Source organism: Colobus angolensis, unplaced genomic scaffold (genome assembly GCF_000951035.1).
Source record: "Colobus angolensis palliatus isolate OR3802 unplaced genomic scaffold, Cang.pa_1.0 Scaffold183, whole genome shotgun sequence".
Taxonomy (NCBI): Eukaryota; Metazoa; Chordata; class Mammalia; order Primates; family Cercopithecidae; genus Colobus; species Colobus angolensis.
In genome coordinates this window covers 420,529-441,347 of record NW_012114966.1, presented here as the reverse complement: position 1 = coordinate 441,347, position 20,819 = coordinate 420,529, and the positions used below count along the sequence as shown (strand labels likewise).

Sequence of the window (20,819 nt, the reverse complement as noted above, 5' to 3'; positions counted from 1 at the left end):
CTAAACCTGTCTTAGCCCTATGAACTTCTCAACTAACGAATGTCTTCTTGCAGCAAAAACCCTTATACTGAGGAGGAACTGATAGGAATGGAGTCCATATGAAGCAAAATGGTGGGGGTGGGGGACAATTAAACAAAGGAAAAAGGTCCAAGTAAAAAGGGTAAACGGTGTCACAAAGTAAGATATTAAAAAATTATATTTTTATCATTTCAGGACAATAGCTGAATAGAAATCTATAAAGCAACAAAGATAGGAAAATTATCCTGGTCTGTTTCTTCTAAAATTATGGGGAAATGCTTTTCATACAAACATGAGCATAAGAAAAGGATTATGGGCAAATCTGACACAAAATTATTTTTAAAGTTGGGGAAAAATAATTACGCTAAAGGAAATAAATACACACAAGAAAGCAAATTCCACAAATTGCTACATAATATTTGAAAACAACTTAAACATTTTTAGAAAATAATGAAAAGCTATTGAAGAACACATAAATCAGAATTAGAGATACTCAGTAATGATATGATTGGAGAAAAAAAAAGCTTGGCAAAGAGAGATGAGAAAACTCAGTAAAATATTAGAAATAAAAGCAAAATAATTTTTTCAGAAATAAACACTAAACCAGAAGGCACATAACAGCAAATAAACACTATGGATAATGCCTAAAGAAAACTATAAAATGGAAAAAAGAATAAAAAGTAAAATTGTTTTTAAAAAGAGCTAGGTAGGATTTAGAAGTGTCAGCTACAAAAGAAAGGCAAAGAATATCTCATACAAATATAAATGGAGTCACTGAAGAAGAAATCTGAAGTAATAAAACAGAAGAAATACTAAAATCTATAATTTAAGAAAACTTTCCAGGAAAATAAACCTCAAAAATACTTGTAAATAAACTAAAATAAAATTACATTGTCATTGAACATCTTTAAAATGAGAATATAATAGCATAGAAAAAATGTATAACTATGGAAAGAAAGTCAGAATCAGGGATAATTATATAGAGGGGAATTATTTCAAGTTATTTGAAACTTCTCATCTGTAACACCAGGAGCCATAAGATACTGGAATAAAATAAATGTATTTAAAAATCAATTCAACAGAGGACTTACATTACCAGTATGCAGAACTGGTAATTCGAACCAACCATACCATTGGAGATATTTTAAAATGATAAAAGTATCTAATGACTAATAAAGTCATAGCAAATTAACAGGTAGAGATTCTGAAAAAGACCACAAATTCAGAAGGTAAAGTAACTTTCTGGCCACTTTGGATCTGGGTTGTTTCTATGTAAGAGGTACGGCATCAGGATGGCTGAGTAGTCTAAGGTACCAGACTCAAGACAAAGAGTGAATTCTAAAAACAGTAAAAGAAAAGTGACAAGTCACATATAAGAAATTTCCTATTAGACTAACAACAGATTTCTCAGCAGAAACTTTACAGGCTAGGATAGAAGGAGATGATATATCCAAAGTGCTGAAATTTTTTAAACTATCAGCCAAAAATACTATACCCAGCAGAGCTATACTTCAGAAATGAAGGAGAAATAAAGCATTTCCCAAACAAGAAAAACTGAGGAAGTGCATTACCACTAGACAAGTCCTACAAGAAATACTTAAAGGAATCCTACAACTGTTTGGGTTTTTTTTTTTTTCCTTTTGTGAAGAACAGAGTCTTGCTATGTTGCCCAGGCTGGTCTTGAACTCCTGGACTCAAGCAATCTTCCTGCCTCTGCCTCCCTAAGTGCTGAGATAACAGGCATGAGCCACTGTGCCCAGCCAAGAGTCCTATAAGAATCATCTGAAAGCTTAATGAATGATGTCTACCACCATGGAAATGCATGAAAGTATAAAACTCACTAGTAGAGCAAATACACAAAAGAGAAAGAGAAAGGAATTAAAATTTATCATGACGATATACCACCAAATTGTAAAGGTAAACAATAAAAGAGGAACAAAGGGTATACAACACAATCAGAAAACAATTAACAAAATAACATGAGTAAGTCCTCACCTATCAATAACAACCTTGAATGTAAATAGGCTATACTCCCCAATTAAAATAAATATGCTAAATGGATACAAAAAACAAAACTCGAGTATATGCTGGCTACAAGAAACTCATGTTAGCTGTCAAGACATATAAACTGGACTTGAAGGGACAGAAAAAAATATTCCACACAAATAGAAACAAAAAGCATGTGGAAACTTCCATACTTACATCAGACAAAATAGACTTTATCTTAAAAAACATAAAAAGAGACAAAGAAGGTCATTATATAATCATAAAGGGATCAATTTAGCAAGAGAATATATGACTGTAAATATATACGTATTCAAGACTGGAGCACCCAGATATATAAACCAAATTTTATCAGTGCTAAAGAGAAAGATTGATCCCAATACAATACTTGTTAGGTACTTCAACATCCCATTTCTGGCACTGGACAAATAGTGTAGACAGGAAATCAACAAAGGAACATTGGACTTAATCTGCACTGTAGACCAAATGTAGCCAGCGTTTACAGAACATTTCATCCAACACCTGCAGAATACACATTCTTCTCATTATCACACAAAACATTCTATAAGATAGACAATATTTTAGGCCACAAAATAAGCCTCAACAGCTTTAAAGAATCAAAATTATATCAAATATTTTCTCAGATCACAGTGGAGTAAAGCTAGAAATCAATAACAAGTAGAACTTTGGAAACTGTACAAATACATGGAAATTAAACAACATGCTCCTGAATGACTATTGGGTCAATGAAGAAATTAAGAAGGAAATAAAAAAAGTTTCTTGAAACAAATGAAAATGTAAGCATAACATGCCAAAACCTACGGGATACAGCAAAAGCAGTACTAATAGGGAATTTTATGGCAATAAATGCCTACATCAAAAAAGTAAAAAGGTTTCAAATAAACAACCTAATGATGCACCTCAAGGAACCAGAAAATCAAGAACACACCAAACTAAAAATTAATAAAAGGAATGAAATAATAAAGGTCACAGCAGAACTAAATTAAGTAGAGACTAAAAACAAAATTAAAAGGATCAATGAAACAAAAAGTTGGTTTTTGAAAAGATAAGCAAAATGAATAAACTGCTAGGTAGACTAACCAAGAGAAAAAAGAGAGAGAATATTCAAATGAAACCAGAAACAAAGGAGACATTACACTGATACCACAAAAATCCAAAAGATCATTACAGACCATTACAACTACACAGTAACAATTGGAAATCACAGAGGAAATGTATAAATTACTGGACATGAAGAAGTCATGAAGATTGAACCAGGAAGAAATAGAAAACCTTGCACAGACCAATGAGTATTAAGATTGAATTAGTAATAAAAAGTCTCCCACAAAGAAAAGCCTAGAACTGGATGGCTTTACTGCTGAATTCCACCAAGCAGTTAAAGAACTAACAACCATTCTTCTCAAACTATTCCAAAAAATTGAAGAGGAAGGAATTCACCCTAACTCATTCTATGAGGCCAGCATTACCCTGATACCAAAACCAGACAAGGACACAACAGAAAAAGAAAACTGTAGGCCAATATCCCTGATGAACATAAATGCAAAAATCCTCAACAAAATGTTAGCAAACCAAAACGAACAACATCAAAAAGATAATACACTAAGGTAAAGTGGGACTTATCCCAGGATGCAAGGATGGTTCAACACACACAAATCACAAGTGTGATACATCACAGCAACGTAATGAAGGAAACAAACAATATGATCATCTCAATAGATGCAGAAAAAGCATTTTATAAAATTCAACTATTCTATTACCAGAAATGAAAGCAAAATAATATTTCTATTTTCCTTTCATAACAAAACTGTCAACAAATTAGGCATAGAAGAAACATACCTCAACATAATAAAGGCCATATATGACAAATCCACAGCTAACATTATACTGAATGGGAAGAAGCTGAATACCCTTTCTTCTGAAAACTGAAACTAGACAAGGATGCCCACTTTCATCAATTTTATTCAACATAGTTCCAGAAGTCCTAGGCAGAGCAATTAAGCAAGAGAAAAAATAAAAGGAATTCAAATTAGAAAAAAAAAGAATTCAAATTGTCCTTCTGTATAGACAACATGATCTTGTACATAGAAAAACCTATAGACTCCACCAAAAAACTTTTAGAACTGAAAAGTGAATTCAGTAAAGTTTCAGGGCTGGGCATGATGGCTCACACCTGTAATCTCAGCACTTTGAGAGGCCAAGGTGGGTGGATCACTTGTGCCCAGGAGTTCAAGACCAGCCTGGGCAACATGGCAAAACTCTGTCTCTACTAAAAACACAAAAAATTAGCCAGTCATGGTGTTGCACACCTGTAATCCTAGCTACTCATGAGGCTGAGGTGAGAGAATCAGTTGAACCTGGGAAGTTGGGGCTACAGTGAACCATGATCATGCTACTGCACTCAAGCCTAGGTGACAGGAGTGAAACTCTGCTTCAAGAAAAGGAAAAAAATTTCAGAATACAAAATCAACATACAAAAATGAGTAGTGTTTCTATACACCAATAATGAACTAGTGAAAAGGATATTAAGAAAACAATCCCTTTTACAATAGCTACTAAAAATAAAATATTTAGGAATTAATTTAACCAAGGAGGTGGAAGACCTCTACAATGAAGACGACAAAACACTGATGAAAGAAACTGAAGGAGACAGAATCAAATAAAAGGCATCTCATGCTCATGAATTGAAAGACTTAATGTTGTTAAAATGACCATACTATCCAAAGCAAGTTGCATATTCAATACAATCTTCCTGGTATAAAAATACCAGTAGCATTGTTCACAGAAGTAGAGAAAACCATTCTAAAATTCATATAAAACCACAAAAGATCCTGAATAGCTGAAGCAATACTGAGCAAAAAGAACAAAGCTGGAGGCATTACATTACCTGACTTCAATATATACTATAAAGTTTTAGTAACCAAAACAGCATGATATTGGTATAAAAACAGACACATAGACCAATGAAACAGAATAGAAAATCAAAAAGTAAATCCATGTATTTATAGCCAACTGATTTTCAACAAAGGTGAAAGAACACCTTCAACACACAATGGGGAAAGAACAGTCTCTTCAATAAATAGGGCTAGGAAAACTGAATATTCATGTGCAGAAAAATGAAACTAGACCCCTAACTCTCATCACATACAAAAATCAACTCAAAATAAAGACTTAAATGTAAGACAAAACTATAAAACTACTAGTAGAAAACAAAGGGGAAACACTTCAGGACATTACTAGGCACAGATTTTATGGCTAAGACTTCAAAAGCACGGGCAACTAAAACAAAAACAGACAAATGAGATTATATCAAACTAAAAAGCTTCGCACAGCAGGAAACAATTAACAGAATGAAGGAAAAACTTGTAGAATGGGAGAAAATATTTGCAAACTATTCATACAACAGGGGACTAACAGAATACACAAGGAATCCAACTCAACAGCAAAACTATAATAATAATAATAATAATAATGTGATTAAAAACCAGGCAAAGGAACTAAACAGACATTTCTCAAAAGAAGACATAAAGATGATCAAGAGGTATATAAAAAAATGTTCAACATCACCAGTCATCAGGGAAATGCAAATCAAATCACAAAGAGATATCATCTTACTGTAGTTAGAATGGCTATCAGTAAAAAGCAAAAAATAACAAATGCTGGTAATGATACAGAGAAAAGGAAACTCATAAATGCCGTCAGTGGGAATGTAAATCAGCAGTGCCACTAGGAAAACAGTATGGGAGTCCCTCAAAAAACTACAAATAGAACTACCATATCATCCAGCAATTCCAGTATTGGGCATTTATCCAAAGAAAAGGAAATCAATATGTCAAAATGATACCTGCACCTCCCATGCTTACTGCAGCACTATTCACAGTAGCTACTATGTGGAACCAACCTCAATGTCAATCGACAGATGAGTGGATAAAGAAAATGTGGTGTATACGCACAACAGACTGGTTAGTCTATCCATTTGGCTTCTCACAAGTCCAGCTTGAGCTTCTTTACAGTATGACAATCTCAAGGTAGTCAGAATTCTTGCATGGTGACAGGCTTCCCCCAAAACAAATATTCTCAGAGACCAAAGCATACTGTAAGACTTCTTATGACCTGACTTCATAAATCCCAGAATGTAACTCCAACCTTAAGACCGGTCAAAGTTCAAGGAGAGAAAAATTAGACTCTGCTTCTCAGTAAGACAGTAGCAAAGAATTTGTGGAATATGCCCATAATACTAAAAGGTTTAAAATAAAAGGCTGGGAAGAGGATATCTCCTGCAAACACAAATAAAAAGAAGAGAAATGAATCAGTATAATTAATATAAAAATACTTCAAAGTAAAAACAAAAATCGGAAAGCAGAATTCTGAAGAAAGTAAATTCATAACAGTAAAATGTTTAATTTACTAAAAAGATATACTAATTCTAAATTTGTATGCACCTAATAATATAGCTTTAAAATAAATAAAGCAAAAACCGAATTCTAATATCTAAACAAATATACATTTATGTGGAAGATTTTAACACACCTCTGTCAATAATTGATACAGTAGGTAGCTTTTTAAATAGTTACAGTATAAATTTTAATAACATTACTAACCAAGTTAATCCTGCACCTAATAATTTCATCATACACAATTATATTCAAGCACACATAGGATGTCCACAAAACGTATATATTATGCCACTAAGCAAGTTCCCACAAATTAGAAAGGTTGAAATTGTATATTCTCCAACCATACTGAATTTTAATTAAAAAAAAAAAGATAATTGGAACATTGTTATATAGTTAAAAGTTGGCCAGGTGCGGTGGCTCATGCCTGTAATCCCAGCACTTTGGGAGGCCGAGGTGGGCGGATCACGAGGTCAGGAGATCGAGACCTTCCTGGCTAACACGGTGAAACCCCGCCTCTACTAAAAACACACACACAAAAAAAATTAGCCGGGCGTCGTGGCAGGCACCTGTAGTCCCAGCTACTCGGGAGGCTGAGGCAGGAGAATGGCGTGAACCTGCGGGGCGGAGCTTGCAGTGAGCTGAGATTGCGTCACTGCACTCCAGCCTGGGCGACAGAGCGAGACTCTCCGTCTCAAAAAAAAAAAAAAAATTTTAAATATGACATAAACTGTAAAATACTTGGAACTGAAGGACAGTGGAAATGCTACATGTAAATACTGGTGGGATGCAGCTAAAACATTAATTATGTAGCAATTGATTACTTTAATACATATAGTAGAAAAGAAGAGCTAAAGAGTAATGACCAAAGCATTCATTTCAAGAGGTTATAAAAATAAGCTAAAATAAACAAAAGAAAATTGGCCAGGAATGATGGCTCACACCTGTAATTCCAACACTTTGGGAGGCCGAGGCGGGCCATCACTTGAAGCCAAGAGTTTGAGACCAGCCTGGGCAATGCAAAAATCTTAAAATGTTAACTCATTTCAATTCCTCTTGAGTCATATGCTATTTTGTCACATTTTAAATATCGTAAGAGATGATTATTTTGTTTATACAATTAATATTCTTTTAAATAAACATACGAAACAGATTCAACAAAGCTAAAAAGTGGGCTCCTTTTTGAAAGAACTGATAATATGACAACCTCTTGTGCCATTTATCAAGAAAAAAGAGACAGGAAGCAAAAATAATATCAAGAACAGAAAGGGAAATATCACTATAGTTTCTGTAGAAAGTATGAGCATATAACTGAGAATTTAGATTAAACAGGAAAATACCTGAAAAAATATTGTCTACATAACTGACTCAAGAGTAGATTAAACTCTGAATGGTCCTTATACTATTAAAATTGAATCAGTAGTCAGAAATATTCCCACCAATCAAAATCCTGATACAGATAACTTCAACAGTGAGTTCTCCAATCAAATAAGAAGTAATTCAAAGATTATACAAACTTTTACAGGAAATAGAACTTTTTCTGGAAGTTTTCAAAGATTATTCTTCTTTGTTAAGTATTCAACTTATGCTAGATTCTTATTTATAACTTGAATACTTAACAGAGAAGAAAGTAGGAAGAAAAACAAGGACATACCAGTATCACCTGGAATAAAGATGCAAAAATATTTTGGAAATTCAACAAAATAAGTAGTATATAAAAAGGATTATACATTATAATCAAATTATGTTTATCCAAGGAAGTAGAGGTTGGTTTGCCATAAGAAAATCACAGATCATAAATTCAACACATGAACATTGCCAAAGAAATAATTTATACCTCCCTCAAAAGATGCAGATAAAATATTTGATAACATTCAACCTCAGTTATAATGTTTTAATTTTTATGTTGAGACATGGTCTCACTCCATCACCCCAGGCTGCAGTGTAGTGATGTGATCACAGATCATAGATCACTGATCAACCTCCCCAGATCAGGCTATCCTTTTAAAATAAAAAAAAAGTGGATAGAATAATTCCTAGAGCTCACAAAGGGCTGGAAATATTTCACATTCCTACCAGTCAGAGAAGAGAGACCTGTTAATGCACAAGGCATTAGGTGGTGTCCTCAGGAAAGTATTGCTGTAATAGAAGGCCAAATTAGTGCTGCACTAAAAGCTGCTCTGAATGTGTGCTAACAAATCTTAAAATGAAGCCTTGAAAGGAATAAATTGGTACCAAGCAACTTCAGGTCAGAACTAAGTCCAAGACTCTTTAAAGTAGAGTTTCTCAACAGTTTTGGAACTACTGATATTTTGAGCTGACTAATTCTTTATTGTTGGGGGACTGTCCTGTGCACTGTAGGATGTTTGGCAGCAATTGGATGGTGTTTAGCAGCATCTCAGAGCTCCATTATTAGATGCCAGTAGCAATTCCCTAGTTGTAACAACCAAAAATGTATCCCAGCATTGCCAAATTATCTCCTGGGTGGAAGTGGAGGGGGCAAAACTTTCTTATCGAGAACCACTGCTTTAAAGGAACACACACACACACACACACACACACAAATTCCAGCATCTGACAGTGTAAAATTAACAACGTCTAGCATCTTATCAGAGATTACCAGTCATGCAAAACAGCAAGAAAATATATCCATATAAGAAGATAGATCAAAAGAAGCAAACTAAGGACAAAAATGTTGAAATTAGCAGAAAACAAAGTTAAAACATCTACTATACAGTCACCAATACCTTTTGGAAACCCCTGCAAACTTCGGAAAAGAAATAATAACAAAAAACCTATCAGATCTCTCTCTATATATGTATATATACATGTGATAGTAATTATCTGAATGTAGATAAAAAATTGAAAGAAGAATCACAAGATATTTTGCATGGGATACATGAGAGGGGAACACTGATGTGCCTAGAGAACAAAAAAGTAGAGACCAATCAAAACAGGTTTAAAAAAAAAAAAAAGAAAAGAAAAGTGCACTTAAAAAAAGCATTTATGTGAAAAGTTATGGAGCTGTTTAAAATAATATCTGTGTGGGTAAATGTATAAATTAAATTTTTAAAAATTTAAATTTAAGATTATGATTAGCCTCATTAAAACAAACATTTTCTAAATGTTTAACTTCTCACAACGTGCAGAATTTTTTGTAAATGCTCAATTGCACAATAAATACTTAGAACTATTAAGAATACAACAGAAACAAAATATTCTTGTTTTGCACATTTCATTATGGTTTCTAAGTTAAGATTTCACTCTGAAGAATAATCCAACACACAATGTCCAGAGCAGAGTTGTTAAATTCGATAACAATTAACAAAATTAAAATAAAAGGGAAGAATAATTTGAAATTGGCAGGAAAGGTGTCTTAAACAACTGCAAGGAAGGCTAAAGTGTTTACTAAGATAATTTTTAAAAAGATAAGCTTACCTCTTTCAAGCATTCTGAGTCCTCCCTCTGGCCTGTTCCCTCTGCAGAACCCAGACAAGGAGGAAGGCTGGGACTGAAGGCCATGAGGTCCGTCTTAGGTGGGCCCTCCCCAGAGCACACGCTCTGCTGCCTCTGCTGCGAGTACGACCAACTCCCTACCGCGCTAGAGCACACCAGAGTGGGCTTGCCCAGGGCGCACGCGCCCTCGGTGGGCGGCGACGAGCATCGCAGCGCAATATACAGCAGTAGCGTGAGCACCAACAGGCTGGACACTGCGCAGATGGCAATGATCAGGTACACGTTGACATCCACCAGCGCCGCTTCCTGACCCACAGCGCCTGCGGACGCCCTCGACGACGCCTTTGGCGGTTGGCCGCTCTCCACCAACGACAATAGCACCGTTGCCGTGGCCGTCAGTGCGGGCTCACCGTGGTCCTTCACCAGCACCAGTAGGCGGTGGCGCCTGGCGTCCACCTCTTCCAGAGTGCGTGTTGTGCTGATCTCGCCAGTGTACAGCCCCACATGGAACGGGATGCGCGCGCCTACCGCCGCCGGCTGCAATTCATAAGAAAGCCAAGCATTGTAGCCGGAATCGGCGTCCACTGCGCGCACCTTCGCCACCACGTGGCCGGCACCCACAGACCGCGGCACCAGCTCGCTCACTGTGCCTCCAGCGCTGCCAGCTCCGGGCGTCAGCAGAGCCGGCGCGTTGTCGTTCTCATCCAGCACGAACACCTGCAGCGTCACATTGCTGCCCAGAGGCGGCACGCCCGCATCGAGCGCGCTCACCTGGAACTGCAGCAGCTCCAGCTCCTCGTGGTCTAGCGGCCGCAGCACGTACACCTTGCCACTCTCCGCGTGCACCGACACGTAGCTCGACAGCGCGCGCTCGCCCACCCTCCGCTCCACCAGCGAGTAGGACACCAGCGCGTTCTCCTGCGCGTCCGCGTCCCGCGCAGACACCGTGAAGATGTGGCAGCCCGGCGGGTTGTTCTCCTTCACAAACACCGTGTACTCGGACTTTGCGAACGCCGGCGCATTGTCGTTCACGTCGGCCACTCCCACGGACACGCTGGCCGTGGCCCACAGCGAAGGCGAGCCCCCGTCCCGCGCGGTCACCACCAGTTCATAGGCTGACACGCTCTCGCGGTCCAGGGCGCTGTCCAGCACCAATGAGTAGTAATTCTTGTAGGTGGACACCAGCTTGAAGGGGACGTGCGCCGTCAGGGTGCAGGTGACCTGTCCGTTTGAGCCAGAGTCACGATCGGACACACTGATTAGGGCAATGATGGCGCTAGGCTGAGTGTCTTCTCTGATGGGGAGTGACAAAGAAGTGATGGTAACCTCTGGGGCATTATCATTTACATCTAGTACTTCCACCAAAAGGGTACAATGACCCGCCATTGGAATATTTCCTTTGTCAACTGCCTCCACAGATATTTCATACAATTTCTTTTCTTCGAAATCTAGTTTGCCTTTTGTCCTAATTTCTCCGTTGTTGGGATTTATGGTAAATGCATATACCACTGCAGGCGATACAGGCCTTCTAAATGAGTAAACTATATCTCCATTTGTACCATCATCAGGATCTGTGGCACTTAGCTTGATCACTAATGTTCCATTGAATGCGTTCTCTAACACCGTCACTTTATAAACGGATTGGTAAAATTCCGGGGCGTTATCATTCACGTCCAGAATCGTGATGAGCAGTTGAACTGTGCCAGTCAGTTCGGGTTTACCTCCATCACTGGCTGTCAGTAATAAAGTATGTTCCTGAATTTCCTCTCTGTCCAGTGTTTTCCTCAGTATAAGTGATAATGAAGACATTTGTTCACGACTATTTTGTGTGTCCAAAGCGAAATAATCGTTGGGATCCAGTCGGTAGGTCAATGCCGAGTTTACTCCAATATCTGCATCGGATGCGCCATCTAGTGGAAATCGAGTTTCCGGAGGTCTAGATTCTGCAATGGTTATTCGTTTCTTGCTTTCAGGAAATATGGGCGGGTTGTCGTTAATGTCCCTCACCTTCACCTCCACATGGAAAACCTGCAGCGGCCTGTCCACGATCACCTCCAGGTGGATGCTGCACTCCGCGCTCCTCCCGCACAGCTCCTCGCGGTCTATCCGAGAATTCACAAACAAAATGCCATTCTGCAGATTTACCTCCAGAAGATCCCCGTGTGTTTTGGACGCCACCCGGAACAGGCGCGGCACCAGCTCTGCCAGCTCCAGCCCCAGGTCCTGAGCGATGCGCCCCACGAAGGTGCCGTGTTTTGCTTCCTCGGGGACGGAGTAGTGGAGCTGGCCACTACCCATCTCCCAGGCTGCGAAGATCAGAAGCCAGAGCAGTAGTTGCCGCTGTCTTGGGCCTCCTTGCCGGGGAAACACCATGATACACTCCAAAAACCTCAGAGATATCTGCAATATATACAATGCCTTACCTCAAACTGCCTCTCAACGCCCAAGTTTTACAGCTTCCTAGTGCGGGAGGATTCGCAAGAGGTATTCTGCTTTCTGCTATTTTTTCTGCAGGAAGAAAGAAACGGCGGCTCTTTCTTCGCGGAGACGTTCAGTGAAGAGCGACACCATGCGCATGAACATGTAAGTGTAAGTATGACTCAGTCTTCATATTTTCCATTGACGCAGGATTTTTTTCCCCTGCATTTCCTGACATTTTCACTGCAAATATGTAATTGAAGATTAAATGTTTATCTTCCCAGAAACAGCAAATCACTGCATTCTGCTCAGTATTTGATATTAGTTGACAATTGGTTGATGAGTTTCATCTTGCCACAAATTTATTTTTCCATGTGTAAGACTTCCATGCAGAACTTGAAAAGACAAATATTCGACATTCATTGTGGGACAATTGATTTGTAGTTCTGCATAGTCATGTAGGTTTTTGTGGGACTGTCCTTTTCCTGTAATCTTTTTCAAGACCTCCTCACACAACAGCCATTGACTCCAAAAGGAAACAACAATCACATAAGAATAAAATGGGTGAAGGTGAAAAATATTGGTAAGCGATATATCAGACTTTGAATAAATACACCATATTTATAAATTTCCCTCAATGTTACTTGAGATGTGGATAAAATATTTATATTCAAAAGAAAGTGTTCAGTCAACATGTGTGTGATTTTGTATGTGAGTGTGTGTATGTGCATAAACACAATAATTTAGACACAACAATGCTTTAAGATTTTGGATTCTGTTTTTATAAAATATTCCTGGAACTAGTATCCTATTTATTTAACAGAATTTAACTTACCGCCCCCGGCTGCAATTCATACAAAAGCCATGCATTGTAGCCCGAATTGGCGTCCTAGTTAAATAGAATTTAACCAGTAGGTTAAATTTTCCATTTTCTCTCTCCATCTTACTTCATCATCACTGAGTAAAACCTTGCCATCATTTAAATTGACTCTAATTTTCCAAGAAACAATAGCTAGACAAAGATGTTAACATATCTTTAGCAAGGAAGAGAGGAAGAGGATCTCACTTTTATCTATTGTTATAACTCAAGCCACAAAATCCCAGGCCAAATAGTGTAATGAAAAATATATCATAGCTCCAATAATTATCTGGCCTGTTCTGTGCACAACTCTATAGGAAATGACTGTTTGATTTATTTCCATAACTCTGCTCTCCTCTAAAAATTTAGGCAGAGTATTTGGTATTCTCTTACCCTCATCATCCTCTCCTGCTTCATTACTTTTATGAACATAGTATTCCTCTTATAATGGAAATTGTTCATTGACTCTTTCTAATTCTTCCTCTCTGGCCCTACATTTCTTTATTTACCTCTTCACATAATTAGACTACATAGTCAACCATTTAAAATATGCCCTTCCAGACACCTTAGAGTCATTCACCTATTTGCATTACTCCTCTAACATTCTGTTTAGCCTCCAACACACAGTTACCCTGACAATCCATTTTCTCTATTCTTCCTATTAAGCTGCTCAATATTGTCACTTAACCATGACTATTCTCTTCAAGTTTACTCTCACCTTTACCTCAGTTGGGCTCTCAAGTGAATTAACTCCTCCCTCTTGCTTACAGATTCTTCCGTATTCTCTTCCCTCTCTTCTCAAATTCTCAACCTCATTTCCATCAGTTCACTTTCAGATGATTCACACATTGAGAGATGTCACCAAACAGAAATTCAATAGCTCTCTTCTCAAGTCATTTTCCTTATATTATCTGTTTTCATTGTCTACTAATTGTAAGGAAAAACTGTTCCCACTTTCAAGGCCAACCATATGCTCTTAAAAATCATTTTCTATTCTCTCATAGTTTTCATCTAAATTCTCCTGCTGCCTGTCTTACTTTTAGTATCTTATTTTTTACTTGTTTCTTTCACTCACACTATGAAGATATTCAAACATCTTTAACTAAAATATGTATACACACACACACACACAAATTTAAACGTTCTACTTCTAGGGGAAAACCTATTCTGTTTATCTTTTTCCCTTCATGTTTAACTTCTAACATATACTTGATATATTGCACTTTGAGCTTTATTTCAGCTTCCTGTTGTCTATCCTCCTATGATTTTAAGCCTACTATAATAGGTTGAATTGTGGTCCCCAGAAAGTTATGCCCACATTTCAATCCCTGGAACCTGTGGATTTTACTTTATTTGGTGAATGATATGATTAAGTTAAGGATCTTGAAAGGACTTCATCCTGGATTATCCAGATGGGCTCTAAATACAATCACATGTAACTTTGTAAAACCAACACAAAGAGAGAGACATGGAGAGGAGGAGGCAATGTGACCATGAAGGCTGAGAAGGCTGAGATTGGAGTGCTTCAGCCACAAGCCAAGGAACACCAACAACCATCAGAAACTGGAAGAAACAAAAACCAGATTCTTCCCTGGGACCTCCAAAGAGTGTATAGCCCTGACAACACCTTGATTTTGGACTTCTAGTCTCTCATACTGAGACATAATAAACTTTTGTTGTTTTACAGCACCCAGTTTGTGGTCATTTTTTATAGCAGCCACAGGAAGTGACACACTTACCCACCTAAGTGCCTGGACACATTGTTTTTCACTTTTCAAATGTCCATCTTGACAATTTTATTCTTTCATAGATTTATTTTTTCCCTAAAGGAGTTGTTCCTAAAATCTATATCAATAAACTCTTCTGAGATCCAGACCCATATTTCCAATCACAATGGTATTCTCTTAGGACCTCAAAGTAACATTTTCTTAAATGTTCATCTCCATTCCCTACCTACTCAAACACGCATAAACTGTTTCTCCAACACTGTTCTGCAAGTTGGTTAATGGCAATCTCATCTTCTCAGTTGAACAAACTAAAAAAGTGAGAGTCACCTTCTACTTTTGTTTTTCTCTTATCATTTGTATTGAGTCTGTCATTATTTGGCTGCTTCTACTTTGTCAATGCCGCTTGTCTTTTTCAATTCATTTCTACTGCCATAATTTAAGTCTCCATTACTTGATACCCAATTTATTAAAAAAGAAATCGCTTTCCTGCCTTCACAATCTCCCCTGCTCTAATCCTTCAAGTACACATTTATCACCATATACTGTGCAGTTGTTCATACTTATCTCCCCATCTGTAACACTTTCTTGGTAAAATGTTATCTATCTTTCAAGACACTCTTCAATAAAACATCTGATTTCTAGGGCTTACTCCCATTTCTAAGATAGAGAGGAATGCCCAGGTAATACATTTCAATACCATATATTTATTTAAAATTACTGATTGAAACTGGGAGTGGTGGAGCCTGCCTGTAGTCCCAGCTACTTGGAGGGTTGAAATGGAGGATCACTTGAACCTAGAAGTTCTAGTCCAGCCTGTGCAACATAGCAAGATCCCTATATGTTTTAAAAAAGTGATTGAACGTATACTATATTCCAGATCCTAAACTAAAGATATGTAAGAAAGTAGACATAAGGCTGGAAATTTTAATGCCTTTACTACCAGGCTGGCATATGTAAGATTTTATTCCCTGGTTAAAGAGAAGCCTCTGGATACTTTTGTAGAAATAGAAAGTTAAAACATGTAAAATGCACATTAGAAGATTCACTTGGTAACAGGCACAGTGCAGTGGTATACTATGGTAAGTTTGGGATTATCCAAAACCGGGTTTGAGCCACAGTTGATTGCTAACTGTACTGTATGGTACAGATGGTTAAATATTTTTAAATTGAGAAATGATTTTACTATATTTCATGTAAATAAGAATAGTACAATAGCTATTCCTACTTGAAATATTGAAGGTATTGTGTGAGAAATGAAGAAAATCATTCATCATATATCAGACATATGTTTATATTATTGTGATAATACCTGGAATATGATGTGAAAATATCTAGATTGTACTGAAATTAGAATAGTGATCAAGAAGGCTGTTTTAAAACCCTAAGCACGTGAGGAAGAGTTAAAGAATCCATTAATGGTATCTAGTAACTTTTTGTACCATTCTTGCAACTCACCTGTAATCTTGAATAATGAACAAATTAAAATAAAATTTTAAGTTATCAAACATCTGGCCAGTTTTTAATCTAACATAGTATTATTTTTCAAAGTTAATCAGTCATATAAAATATTATAGAAAAAGAAAAATATTAAGTGTGGTGCTCCATGGCCTCCATTGTATCTACATATTTCCTTCGTAAATATTAGACAAATACATAAAAGTTAAAATGAGTAAGAATGACGAAGAAAAATGAGACATTCGATAGTTTAAAGGATAAAATCACAAAGAAAACCAAGAGAATGTAGTTATAACCTAAACGGAAGTTCTTCAAGGAAACAAATATATCTAAATAATATTAATAACTTACTTCACTGGGAGGATTTAAACAATCTTCTCGAGACAGCTGAAGGCTTGGGCTGAAGGCCATGAGGTCCGTCTTGGGCGGGCCCTCTCCAGAGCACACCCTCTGCCTCCTCTGCTGCGAGTAAGACCAACTCCCCATGGCGCTGGAGTACACCAGAGTGGGCTTGCCCAGCGAGCACTGGCTCATGGTGGGAGGCGCTGAGCACCGCAGCGCAGTGTACAGCAGCAATGTGAGCACCAGCAGGCTGGACACTGCACAGATGGCGATGATCAGGTACACGTTGATGTCCACCAGAGCCGCTTCGGGACCCACAGCGCCCACTGAGGCCCGCGACGACGCCTTTGGCGTCTGACCGTTCTCCACCAGCGACACCAGCACCGTGGCCGTGGCCGTCAGCGCGGGCTCACCGTGGTCCTTCACCAGCACCAGCAGGCGGTGGCGCTGAGCGTCCGCCTCGTCCAGGATGCGTGTGGTGCTGATCTCGCCAGTGTACAGCCCCACGCGGAACGGGATGCGCGCGCCACCTGCCGCGGGTTGCAACTCGTAGGACAGCCAAGCGTTATAGCCGGAGTCAGCGTCCACTGCGCGCACTTTCGCCACCACGTGGCCCGCACCCACCGACCGCGGTACCAGCTCGCTAACTGCGCCGCCCGCGCTGCCAGCCCGAGTCGCCAGCAGTGCCGGCGCATTGTCGTTCTCATCCAGCACGAACACCTGCAGCGTCATGTTGCTGCCCAGAGGCGGCACGCCCGCGTCGCGCGCGCTCACCTGAAACTGCAGCAACTCCAGCTCCTCATGGTCCAGCGGCTGTAGTGCGTACACCTTGCCGCTCTCCGCGTGCACCGACACGTAGCTCGACAGCGCGCGCTCGCCCACCCTCCGCTCCACCAGCGAATAGGACACCAGCGCGTTCTCCTGCGCGTCCGCGTCCTGCGCAGACACCGTGAAGATGTGGCAGCCCGGCGGGTTGTTCTCCTTCACGAACACGGTATACTCGGGCTGCGCGAACGCCGGCGCGTTGTCGTTCACGTCGGCCACACCCACGGACACGCTGGCCGTGGCCCACAGCGAAGGCGAGCCCCCATCCCGCACGGTAACCACCAGCTCATAGGCAGACACGCTCTCGCGGTCCAGGGCGCTGTCCAGCACCAATGAGTAGTAATTCTTGTAGGTGGACACCAGCTTGAAGGGAACATGAGGTGTCAGTGAGCAGATAACCTGTCCATTGACTCCAGAGTCACGATCCGACACGCTAATCAGGGCAATGACGGTACCCACCTGAGCATCCTCTTGTACAGGGAGTGACAGTGAAGTAATCATTACTTCAGGGACATTGTCATTCACGTCCAGAACTTCCACCAGGACCATACTGTGACCTGCCATGGAAGGAATACCTTTATCAATGGCGTTAACCTGAATTTCATAGGCATTATTTTCTTCAAAATCCAGTTCACCATAAATTCTAATTTCACCTGTGTCTGGATTTATTGAAAACATACATTTCTCACTCACTGGCAAAATCATTTTCATCCCATAGGAAACTTCTCCATTAAGTCCTTCGTCTGGATCGGAAGCGTTTAGTTGGATCACTCTTGTGTCGTTTTGGACATTTTCAGACAACACCACTCTATAGCTGGGCTTATCAAATGCCGGACCATTGTCATTCACATCCAGGACGGTTATTTGAATCCGAACAGACCCTGTTAGTTCTGGTTTACCGCCATCGATTACCATCAGCAAGAAACTGAGTTTTGGCGTCTTTTCTCTGTCCAATAACTTCCGAAGAACTAATTCAGGCAATACACTTTTATCTTTTTTTGTTTTTATTTTAAGCTCAAAATGCTCATTTAGACTTAACGCATAGGTCAAAAGAGAGTTGACGCCGATATCCGCATCAGAAGCGCCCTCTAGAGGAAAATGAGAGTCCAGAGGCGCAGATTCAGAAACAGGTACCTTTTGTTCCCTTTCTCTGAACACCGGCGGGTTGTCGTTAATGTCCTTTACCTCCACGTCCACATGGAAAACCTGCAGCGGCCTGTCCACGATCACCTCCAGGTGGATGCTGCACTCCGCGCTCCTCCCGCACAGCTTCTCGCGGTCGATCCGAGAATTCACAAACAAAATGCCATTCTGCAGATTTACCTCCAGAAGGTCCCCGTGTGTTTTGGACGCCACTCGGAACAGGCGCGGCACCAGCTCCGCCAGCTCCAGCCCCAGGTCCTGCGCGATGCGGCCCACGAAGGTGCCGTGTTTGGACTCCTCGTAGACGGAGTAGTGGAGCTGGCTGCTCCCCACCTCCCAGGCTGCGAAGAGCAGAAGCGAGAGCAGCAGACGCTGAGATCCCGACCCTCTTGGCCGGATAATCACCATTGCAGAAAATGAGGGCCTCTGAGTTGGGACAGTCAGTTTTAAGGGATCGCCTGCCTGAGGTATTTCATAAGCAGTCACCCTTTTCTGTAAGTACATATTTAGTAAATTTTTTCCAGCATCACAGTCAATATGGAGTCGATCCTATTCCGTGAATGGTTGGAATGTGGGTGCGGAGAAAAAAATTTTCCTGTTTCACCTTTTGAGTGTAGAGCGACATCATGTGACCGATTATGTAAGTGCAAGAAAGATCCTGAAGTTCTTTTCGGTTTAGCCACTTTCTGGGTTACTCTCTAAATTCTGTTGTTTCGACTTTCGGATATTTTTCACGGATAATTTATAAATGCGGGTTTAGTTAATACACATGATAGTAACAAAACATCAACAATTTTATTACACTGTAGTTTAAAAATGTTTTCTGCTTAAAAGTAGAAATCTTTCAAATACGGTAGATTAGAAGCTACACTTTATCATGGAAAATGATATACAGAATAACATACATCACCTCTGCCCTTATATAGCTTGCAATTCACACTGTTTCAGTAACTTTTAACCTTCACAAGCACTCCATCATAAGCTTTTAGAGAAAGTTAGGAATTTTGTATTTAACAAAGGATAAGAAACTAAAACGTCTAATACCAAACAATATTTCACTTATATAAATTGTCTTATTCATAAATCTGATGAAAGTTAGAATTAATCATAAATATGGAGAGTGTTATTGCTTTTGGTTCCTTGATGTTTGAATGTAACAACTTTTCACATAACTGCTCTCATTTCCATAACATGTTAAAACAAATCTCAGGAATAGATTCTGGAAAGTTTTACTCTAGCAAAAGTAAAGCACTTTCATGTTAAATGTTTTATTGAAACCTCCAAATTTCACGCTATCCCAAAGTAACAATGGAGCACTAATATGAGAAAGATCTCTTAAAAGGTTTTGAAGCCTAATCTCATTGACTCAAGTCAAGATAATGTGAACTTGATATCAACCGTTTGCTTTTTCTCTAAATCTTCACCTATAGGTCATTTAGTAGTTAGGACATGCTTCTCTTCAGAAAATCAGAATAGTGACTGTGATGCAAGGGGGAATCAAATGACCTTTAGTGAGTTTATTCGTTAATTCAAAATCAGCTTTAAGAGAAAACAAAACACAGATAAGATCCTACAACTCATTGTGAACAACTACACATAGATTTTGTAAGTCTACTAATACTCAAAGTCAAAATCTTTAAACCAATAATTTGATGCAATTCGTTCCTATTACATATAATAATAAAGGCAACTGAAATATGACACCTTTACAAAACCAGGAAAGAATAACCAAGAATGGCTCTACAAGTATAAGATAACTTAAATCAACTATAAAACGTTAAGTAATTAAAAATATATTTGAATTTTGATGCCATCAGGCTAATTATTTAAATTGTCTAATATTACCACCAAATTTCTTTCCTATTTTTCATTTTCAAAAGTAGTCAAGGTACCATACGAGCTAAGGAACTTTAATTTTAAAAATAGGCTGGGTGCAGTGACTTATACCTGTAATCCCAGCACTTTGGGAGGCTGAGGCAGGCAGATCACTTGAGGTCAGGAGTTCAAGACCAGCCTGGCCAACATGGTGAAAACCCGTCTCTACTAAAAATACAAAAATTAGACAGAAGTGGTAGTGCATGCCTGTAGTCCCAGCTACTCAGAGAATCACTTGAACACGGGAGGTGGAGATTGCAGTGAGCCGAGATCACACCACTGCAC

The 20,819-nt window shown here is 39.2% G+C and overlaps 2 protein-coding genes across 2 annotated transcripts in view; both read right to left on the bottom strand.

Moving 5' to 3' along the window:
* LOC105510143 (protocadherin alpha-7) overlaps positions 1-20,819 on the bottom strand; it is a 180,100-nt gene that overhangs the window by 112,536 nt on the left and 46,745 nt on the right. The gene's annotated exons all lie outside the window — the stretch shown is intronic.
* Positions 16,657-19,232, bottom strand: PCDHA12 (protocadherin alpha 12). Its single transcript, XM_011939670.1, has one exon. The coding sequence runs from the start codon at positions 19,161-19,163 to the stop codon at positions 16,689-16,691; it is 2,475 nt and encodes an 824-aa protein (XP_011795060.1). The 5' UTR covers positions 19,164-19,232; the 3' UTR covers positions 16,657-16,688.

Bases quoted from the DNA above. Each gene is read 5' to 3' on its own strand.
- PCDHA12 (XM_011939670.1), bottom strand. From the start codon at position 19,163: ATGTACTTACAGAAAAGGGTGACTGCTTATGAAATACCTCAGGCAGGC.